Genomic DNA, 10170 nt, shown 5'->3' with positions numbered 1-10170 from the left:
TCGTGTGTACGCGGCTTAAGATGTCCAACACACAAAGCCCAAAAGCACTAATGGGATCTGGAGAAGAGGATTACCAACACAGATTCTCATAAATGTCAAATGATAATGATATTAGGAATAAATAGTCAGGACATGTTTTTTTTTGGGTGAGACATTAGGTGCAAGAGGGCACTTTCACACCATAAGTTATTGGATGTGTTGTAGGTAAGGTATGCACTGGCGCTTTAAAGGTTTGTGAAAAATCTTTTACAGAAACCGAAAGAGAAACCCGGCGTTCAGTCACCTAAAGAGCTAAAACATTACCAGAAACCACATAATTGCTTCCAGTCTGCTACTCTGTCAGCACCTAGAATGAGCTCCTAGTAGTCACTGAACCTCATGGCCATCTGAGGCCATCAGATTTTGCACATGGACCTTCTTCTCCGAGGTGGGCCTGGAGGACAGGTCTCCTCTCCTACTGACCAATGTACTGACCACCCACATTCCTGAATGGATGGTTTTCCCAACACTGTGGATTATATATAAGAAGACAACATCCTGCACAGGTAATATAGAAAATATTTATTTTTAATAATTATATTTATTCTTGGTGGAACACAAATAGAGTGAGCAAAAAAAAAAAATGACATACGCTGAAGGGCAAATAGAAATTTAAGTTCTTAATTTAAGGATACTGCTTTATTAATATTTGCTATCTCCAATAATATAAACACATTTTGAATTGTAGAAAGCTAAGTTTTGTAGCTCGGCTATCATCAGAAGAGTTGGACAGCGATGTGTACAACGCATCATGGAGGCTCCGCTCACGTCTTAGCTACTTCCATCAGTAGGGCTGAAGGCACAGCAGAGCAGACATGGGCTCACAATGCAAATATAATTATCTGTAGGGATGATAGAATTTCTAAAAAATTCCATCAGATGGTGTTTGGCTGAACTTTTTAAAAAAATTAGTGACCCTCCGAAAAACCGGAATTTCGGAAACTGGAAATTGACATCAATGGAAATCTAAACCAAATCCAAAAAAAGCCTATAAATTAAAATTGTAGGTTGAACTGAATGGACTTGTGTCTTTTTTTAGGGTTGCGCCGATACCGAGTATTATCACGAGTATCTTCAGCCCCTTAGCGCCAACCGCACGCACATATGTAGCCTCGGCTTGAAGAGGTTATACTGGATGATATGCAACTGCAGGCATCACCCTGGAACCGTTTTTTTAGAGCAGGCGGGTCGGCTCTAAAAGGAGTGGAAGAGAACGTCCGAAGGAGTGGGAGAGAACGTCCTCCCCCTCCTGCCGCCTTCTGCCGCTCTTCCCGGGCCTCCTGTACCTCCGGGAAACCCAATCCATGATCCGGCACTAGACTGAGACTGGAATGAAGCCGGAAACGACTAATAACGTAGTTAAAATTGGTAAAAAATAGATAAAAATTGTAACACCGAGAAGACTTACTAATTTGAGTATTTTCCGTGGCTGGTCCTCCTCCCTTCCACCTTTTCGCTTTCTAGCTTTTCCATTTTTTCCTCTTACCCTCCGTACCTTTTATGCCTCTACCTCTACCCAGTGTATAGATTGCATTCAGATTTTTGCCACCCAAATACATTATTTTACATGTTTCTACATTGAACCTCATTTGCCATGTAGTCGTCCACCCCATTAATTTGTTCAGGTCTTTTTGCAAGGTTTCCACGTCCTGCGGAGAAGTTATTGCCCTGCTTAGCTTAGTATCGTCTGCAAATACAGAGATTGAACTGTTTATCCCATCCTCCAGATCGTTTATAAACAAATTAAATAGGATTGGTCCCAGCACAGAACCCTGAGGAACCCCACTACCCACCCCTGACCATTCTGAGTACTCCCCATTTATCACCACCCTCTGAACTCGCCCTTGTAGCCAGTTTTCAATCCATGTACTCACCCTATGGTCCATGACAACGGACCTTATTCTGTACAGTAAACGTTTATGGGGAACTGTGTCAAATGCTTTTTCAAAATCCAGATACACCACGTCTACGGGCCTTCCTTTAACTTTAGCTTACAATCAAAGAGGGAGGGGTCAAGAGATACAAGAGGTAATAACTGTGGTTGGAAGGGCTGATGGAGAAAATAAATGTACAGTTGTTAAGTGGGGGACCAGATAGGCTTCTCAGACAAGATGAGTTTTCAGGGAATGTCTGAAACTGGACAGAGTAGGAGATAGTCGGACAGATTGGGGTAGAGAGTTCCAGAGGATGGGAGAGCCTCTGGAGAAATCCTGGAGGTGGGTATGGGATTAGGTGACAAGGGAGCTAGGGAGCAGGAGGTCTTGGGAGGAATGAAGAGTACGAGTAGGTTGATATCTTGAGTTTAGGTAAGTGATGTAGCTGGGGGGCCAAGCTGTGGATGGCCTTGTAAGTTATTGTTAGTGTCTTGAATTAACCACTTACGGACCGCCCGACGTCGTTATACGTCGCTACTTTGACGTTATCTACCGTTGTTATGGCAGCAGCTAGCTGCCATGGCCCCGGTATTTTTAAGAATGGTTGGCAGTCCTCTTTCAGATAAAAGTGGTCTCAGGGGCGGTTACCGGAGACGATCGCGTCGTTTCTCCTCACTGCCTGGATACCGAATGAGGGAAAGATGGCCTCCGCTCGGCTCCATAGCATTGGAGGGCAGAAGCGACGTCAAACCTTATTTCCGCCCAAAGCTCTTGAAGGGTATTTTTGTAAAAAAAAAAAGACATTTCATTATTTTTTTTAGTTTTTTAAATTGCATTTTAGTGTAAATATGAGATCTGAAGTCTTTTTGACCCCCCAGATCTCATATTTAAGAGGTCCTGTCATGTTTTTTTTCTATTACAAGGGATGTTTAGATTCCTTGTAATAGGAATAAAAGTGACACATTTTTTTTTTTTAAAAGGACAGTGTGAAAAAAAAAGTAAAATAAATAAGAAAAAAAAAATAATTTAAAGCGCCCCGTCCTGCCAAGCTCGCGCACAGAAGCAAACGCATACGTAAGTCGTGCCCGCGTATGAAAACGGCGCTCAAACCACACATGTGAGGTATCGCCGCGATCGTTAGAGCGAGAGCAATAATTGTAGACCTAGACCTCCTCTATAACTCTACACATGTAACCTTTAGAAATTTTTAAACGTCGCCTATGGAGATTTTTAAGGGTAAAAGTTTGTCGCTATTCCATGAGCGGGCACAATTTTGAAGAGTGACATGTTGGGTATCAATTTACTCGGCGTAACATTATCTTTCACAATGTAAAAAAAAAAATTGGGCTAACTTTACTGTTGTCTTATTTTTTAAGTCAAAAAAGTGTATTTTTTCCCCCAAAAAAAGTGCGCTTGTAAGTGTGACGTAAAGTATTGCAACGACCGCCATTTTATTCTCTAGGGTGCTAGAAAAAAAAAATATATATAGTGTTTGGGGGGTTCTTCTAAGTAATTTTCTAGCAAAAAAATTGTTTTTTTTTTCAAAATTGTTGCTCTTTTTTTGTTTGTAGCACAAACAATAAAAACCGCAGAGGTGATCAAATACCACCAAAAGAAAGCTCTATTTGTGGGGAAAAAAGGACTTCAATTTTGTTTGTGTACAGCGTTGCACGACCGCGCAATTGTCAGTTAAAGCGACGCAGTGCTGTATTGCAAAAAAATGCTCTGGTCTTTAAGCAGACAAACCTTCCGGGGCTGAAGTGGTTAAACAAACAGTTATCCACCTTACAAACCGCTCGGCGCCTGCCACTCCTCTCCGCCAATCCCTCCACTGGCTTCCTCTGAGCGAACAAATTTAACCACTTAAGGACCGGACCTATTTTTCAAACTCAGTGTTTACAAGTTAAAATCATTGTTTTGTACTTTTTGCTATAATAAATATCCCCAATTTAAAAAAAAAATAAAAACTTTAACTTTTGGGCAAACCAATCAATATACGTTTATTGCGATTTTTATTCTTCTACATATTTTTGGTAATAAAAATCGCAATAAACGTATATTGATTGGTTTGCGCAAAAGTTATAGCGTCTACAAAATAGGGAATAGATTTATGGCATTTTTATTATCATTTTGTTTACTAGTAATGGCGATGATCTGTGATTTTTATTGTGACTGCGACATTGCGGCTGACACATCGGACACTGTGTTTGATTACACTGATTGGACTTGATTAGGAAAGCCACACACCTGTCTATATAAGACCTTACAGCTCACAGTGCATGTCAGAGCAAATGAGAATCATGAGGTCAAAGGAACTGCCTGAAGAGCTCAGAGACAGAATTGTGACAAGGCACAGATCTGGCCAAGGTTACAAAAAAATTTCTGCTGCACTTAAGGTTCCTAAGAGCACAGTGGCCTCCATAATCCTTAAATGGAAGACGTTTGGGACGACCAGAACCCTTCCTAGAGCTGGCCGTCCGGCCAAACTGAGCTATCGGGGGAGAAGAGCCTTGGTGAGAGAGGTAAAGAAGAACCCAAAGATCACTGTGGCTGAGCTCCAGAGATGCAGTCGGGAGATGGGAGAAAGTTGTAGAAAGTCAACCATCACTACAGCCCTCCACCAGTCGGGGCTTTATGGCAGAGTGGCCCGACGGAAGACTCTCCTAGTGCAAGACACATGAAAGCCCGCATGGAGTTTGCTAAAAAACACCTGAAGGACTCCAAGATCGTGAGAAATAAGATTCTCTGGCCTGATGAGACCAAGATAGAACTTTTTGGCCTTAATTCTAAGCGGTATGTGTGGAGAAAACCAGGCACTGCTCATCACCTGCCCAATACAGTCCCAACAGTGAAGCATGGTGGTGGCAGCATCATGCTGTGGGGGTGTTTTTCAGTTACAGGGACAGGACAACTGGTTGCAATCGAGGGAAAGATGAATGCGGACAAGTACAAGGATATCCTGGACGAAAACCTTCTCCAGAGTACTCAGGACCTCAGACTGGGCCGAAGGTTTACCTACCAACAAGACAATGACCCTAAGCACACAGCTAAAATAACGAAGGAGTGGCTTCACAACAACTCCGTGACTGTTCCTGAATGGCCCAGCCAGAGCCCTGACTTAAACCCAATTGAGCATCTTTGGAGAGACCTAAAAATGGCCGTCCCCCAACGTTTACCATCCAACCTGACAGAACTGGAGAGGATCTGCAAGGAGGAATGGCAGAGGATCCTCAAATCCAGGTGTGAAAAACTTGTTACATCTTTCCCCAAAAGACTCATGGCTGTATTAGATCAAAAGGGGCTTCTACTAAATACTGAGCAAAGGGTCTGAATACTTAGGACCATGTGATATTTCAGTTTTTCTTTTTTAATAAATCTGCAAAAATGTCAACAATTCTGTGTTTTTCTGTCAATATGGGGTGCTGTGTACAATATGGGGTGCTGTGTGTACAATATGGGGTGCTGTGTGTACAATATGGGGTGCTGTGTGTACAATATGGGGGGCTGTGTGTACAATATGGGGTGCTGTGTGTACAATATGGGGTGCTGTGTGTATAATATGGGGTGCTGTGTGTACAATATGGGGTGCTGTGTGTACAATATGGGGGGCTGTGTGTACAATATGGGGTGCTGTGTGTACATTAATGAGGAAAAAAATGAACTTAAATGATTTTAGCAAATGGCTGCAATATAACAAAGAGTGGAAAATTGAAGGGGGTCTGAATACTTTCCGTCCCCACTGTAACTATGACCTACAGGATTGAAGGGCAAAGCAAATATTACAAAACGTTTGACAGACATTGTAAATATGGATGGAATAATGTTCATTCGACAACATAAGAAAAGAGGAGGGGGAGAAAGGAAAAAAAATAGATTTGTGGGTGGAAGGCAAAGCCTCAAGTACCCAACCAAGGAAGTAAACCATACGCAGAGAGTAGGTGGGAATGTAGGAGGTAAGGTCTTCCCGTGAGCCTAGACACTGAATGTCTACACAGAGAACGTAGACATGTATTCAATTTCCTGAACTGCGATTCAACAACTGTTGCAGTAAGAGGTGGGTAGAGGCATAAAAGGTACGGCGGATAAGAGGAAAAAGCTAGAAAGAGAAAAGGAGGAATGGAGGATGACCAGCCACGGAAAATACTCAAATTAGTAAGTCTACTTGGCTTTACAATTCTTACCTAATTTTTAGAAGAGTTGAAGCTGTTATAGCTGCAAAGGGTGGACCAACTCAATATTGAACCCTACGGACTAAGACTGGGATGTCATTAAAGTTCATGTGCGTGTAAAGGCAGGCGTCCCAATTTTTTGGTAATTTAGTAGAGTGTTTCTCAACTCCAGTCCTCAAGGGGCCCCAACGGGTCATGTTTTCAGGATTTCCCTCAGATGAAACGTCAGTAGTAATTACTAAGACAGTGAAACTGATCAAATCACCTGTGCAAAATAATGGGAAGCCTCAAAACATGCCCTTTCGGGGGGGCCTAGAGCGGTGCTGGGACAAGGTCACCCAGGGCGAACATCCCAAACTGTGCCCCCCCAAGTAGTATGAGAATTATGTGTCCGAAACCCCCCCCCCCCCCCCCACACAAAGAAAAAAACAAAAAAGAAACTAGGCACTAAAATGCATCAAAATGAGTTACCAAAATGAAAAAAGAAAAGAAAAGAAAATCAAAAGAAAATTCAAATAAAGTAAAAATGCATCAAAATAAGCTACCATATAAAAAAAGTACAATTAATAACATGAAATAAATTTTAAAAATATTACAATAGAGTAATAATGCATCAAAATTAGCTACCAAAATGAATTTTAAAAAAATGAAGAAAATAAATGAAAAGAAAAGTTACAATACAGTAAAAATGCATCAAAATTAGCTACCATAATGAAAACAAAATAATAATATTAATAAAATAAAACAAAAGTAAATGAAAATGCATCAAAATTAGTTACCAAAATGAGAAAAATAAAATAAATCAAAAGAAAATTAAAGTAAAGTAAAATGCATCAAAATAACTTACCAACATGAAAAAAAAAGTACAATCAATAAAATGAAATAAATTAAAAGAATATTACAATAAAGTAAAACATGCATCACAATTAGCTACCAAAATGAATTTAAAAAAATGAAGAAAATAAATGAAAAGGAAAATTACAATACAGTAAAAATGCATCAAAATTAGATACCATAATGAAAACAAAATAATAATATTAATAAAATAAAACAAAAGTAAATTAAAATGAAAATGCATCAAAATTAGTTACCAAAATGAGAACAATAAAATAAATCAAAAGAAAATTAAAATAAAGTAAAAATGCATCAAAATAAGCTACCAAAAAAAAAAAAAAAAAGTACAATTAATAAAATGAAATAAATTAAAAGAATATTACAATAAAGTAATAATGCATCAAAATTAGCAACCAAAATGAATAAAAAAAAAATGAAGAAAATAAATGAAAAGAAAAATTACAATACAGTAAAAATGCATCAAAATTAGCTTACCATAATGAAAACAAAATAATAATATTAATAAAATAAAACAAAAGTAAATTAAAATGAAAATGCATCAAAATTAGTTACCAAAATGAAAAAAAATCCAATAAAATAAAATAAATTAAAATAATATTACAATAAAGTAAAAATGCATCAAAATTAACTACCAAAGTGAAAAAAAAGTATAATTAATAAAATGAACTAAATTAAAATAAAGTAAAAATGCATCCAAATTTGCTACCAAATTAAAACCCCATCTGTAATTTAAATTAAGAGTGAGATATTGATCAATACAAAAAAAAAAAGCAACCATCCCATGATATCATCTAAACTGTGTGTTACAGAAGAAGGGACTTTGGCACAAAATAATATGAACATATACACAGCTTTATTGTACTGTTGGGAGTTTCCACCTTTGTTGCAATTATATTATTCGCTGGATACATTTACTGTAGATGAATGTGCAAACCGTTACATAATAACTTTATTATCCTGGTCCTGAATAAAAGCAGAATCAACCTCAAAGCATGTTGGCATGAGTCCATTGACATTGATTTGTATCTATGGTCTCTTAGATTGTAAGCTCTATGGAGCAGGACCCTCTGATTCCTGCCGTATTAAAGTGTGTTTGTACTGTCTACCCTCAAGTTGTAAAGCGCTGCATAAAGTGTTGCCGCTATATAAATGCTGTATAATAATAATAATAATAATAATATGCAATATCATTATTTGTAACAAACACTATTTACATAGTTACATATGAATTAATATGATAAAAAAAACTATACAAGTTCAGTGCTCCCTGATGAAGACAACTAAACGTGTTTTTTTTTTATTTCTTCTGAAAAAGAAACAACATTAGGTACAAAAATGGATCAATGTTTGCTATCAAAATGATAAAAAAAAGAATGGAAATTGATAAAATAAATGAAAAGAAAATTACAATAAAGTAAAAATGCATCAAAATTAGCTACCATAATGAAAAAAAATATATATATATAGATATATATATAGATATAGATATATATATCTATATATATAGATATATACTGTATCTATATCTATATATATATATATATAGATATATTTATATATAGAGATATATCTATATCTCTATATATATAGATATATATCTATATCTATATATCTATATATAGAAATAAAGTAATGAATCAAAATTAGTTACCAAAAATGAAAAAAATTAAATAAATTAAAAGAAAATTAAAATAAAGTAAAAATGCATCTAAATAAGCTACCGAAATGAAAAAAAAGTACAATTGATAAAATAAATGAAAAGAACATTACAATAAAGTAAAAATAGATCCACATTTGCTACCAAATTAAAACCCCATCTGTCCAGAAAAAAAAACAAAAAACTAGAATGTTAGGGTGGGCTACAAAGCTAAAACGGTATAAAGTATAGAATTGAGACATTTCAAAAAACACTGTGGGACTTGTGGAAATTAGGGTAAGAAAGGTTTGGTGGTTAAAGGACTTTTTATGGTTAATATATAACTGGGAATGAAGGGATATAAAGAGTCTCTTTTTGGGTTCCAGCTTTTTCATTTCATAAAAAAATATTTCTTTCCAACCTTGGAACTTAGAATGGAAGAAATGGCAAGAGATCTATTAATAATATATGATAATATGTGTCGGTTGCGTTGGTGTTAAATGAAGCTTTTAGACTTCTTTTTGTATTGTCATCGTCTCTATTCCTGGAGTCTTTGGTGTGTGAATTTGAATGTAGATGAAATAAAGTATTTTTGTAATATTTCATATTCCAGGTTACCTCTTTTCTAATCTCTTTTACTTTTTTTTCATTGTGTCAGGTTTATTTTTTATTTTTTTCTGTGTCCCCGTTGGAGAGATTTCTCCTCACTAACTCTCCTGGTGTTTATTTTCATTGGGATAGAAAGTGATGGGAGATTCACATTTTTTTTTTTAATGTTGTTACCAGAACAGGAATACCGTATATACTCGAGTATAAGTCGTTCCGAGTATAAGTCGAGGCCCTAATTTACCACAAAAAAATGGGAAAAACTTAGTGACCCGAGTTTAAGACGAGGGTGAGAAAAGCACAGGTAGTGTAAGTGTAAAAGAGGGTCAACAATGCCCATTTGCAGCCTCACTGTGCCCATTTGCAGCCTCACTGTGCCCATTTGCAGCCATAGGTCCCCCGAACTTCAAACTCGGTAGTTAAGGGTTCCTAGATGCCCCCCTAGCTGCAGCCAAAATTTGGGGTCTCTGAACCCAAAGGGTCCCGAAATGACATTGCTGCAGATGGACACAGTTGACCGAATTTGGGGCCCCATATCTCGGGACCACTTAGTGCTAGGAACCCCAAATTTGATGTGCAAATCCAGTGGCAAATCCAGTAGCACCATAAAATATCCAAAGCTGGGGTTTCTAGCACCAAGTGTCCCCGAGATACAGGGCCCCAAAAATCGGTTCAGAAAATGTCAAGCACTTTTCTGCAGCAGAGAATGACATTTTCCAAACCAGCTTTGGGGCCCTGTATCTCGGGGACACTTAGTGCTAGGAACACCAGCTTTGAATATGTTATGGTACCAGTTCCACTGGGTTTGCACACCAAATTTGGAGTTCCTAGCACCAAGTGGCCCTGAGATACGGGGCCCCAAAGTCGGTTCAGAAAATGTCAAGCATTTTTCTGCAGCAGAGAATGACATTTTCCGAACCGATTTTGGGGCCCGGTATCTCTGGGCCACTTGGTGCTAGGAACCCCAGCTTTGGATATGTTGTGGTACCAG

The 10170-nt window shown here is 37.8% G+C and overlaps 1 protein-coding gene across 2 annotated transcripts in view; it reads left to right on the top strand.

Moving 5' to 3' along the window:
* Nucleotides 1-320: 320 nt before the first annotated feature.
* Nucleotides 321-10170, top strand: part of LOC141130149 (uncharacterized) — a 52377-nt gene continuing 42527 nt past the window's right edge. The window contains exon 1 of one of the 2 annotated variants that reach the window (XM_073618097.1): nt 321-545. In XM_073618097.1, coding sequence (XP_073474198.1) covers nt 494-545 — 52 coding nt within the window. In that variant the 5' untranslated portion in view covers nt 321-493. Of the gene's footprint in view, nt 546-5517; nt 6066-10170 lie in introns of those variants that run through there. The other variant, XM_073618098.1, reaches the window with a different exon arrangement.

This window comes from Aquarana catesbeiana, linkage group LG02, assembly GCF_042186555.1.
Source record: "Aquarana catesbeiana isolate 2022-GZ linkage group LG02, ASM4218655v1, whole genome shotgun sequence".
Taxonomy (NCBI): Eukaryota; Metazoa; Chordata; class Amphibia; order Anura; family Ranidae; genus Aquarana; species Aquarana catesbeiana.
This window is presented reverse-complemented; position numbering and strand designations above follow the sequence as displayed.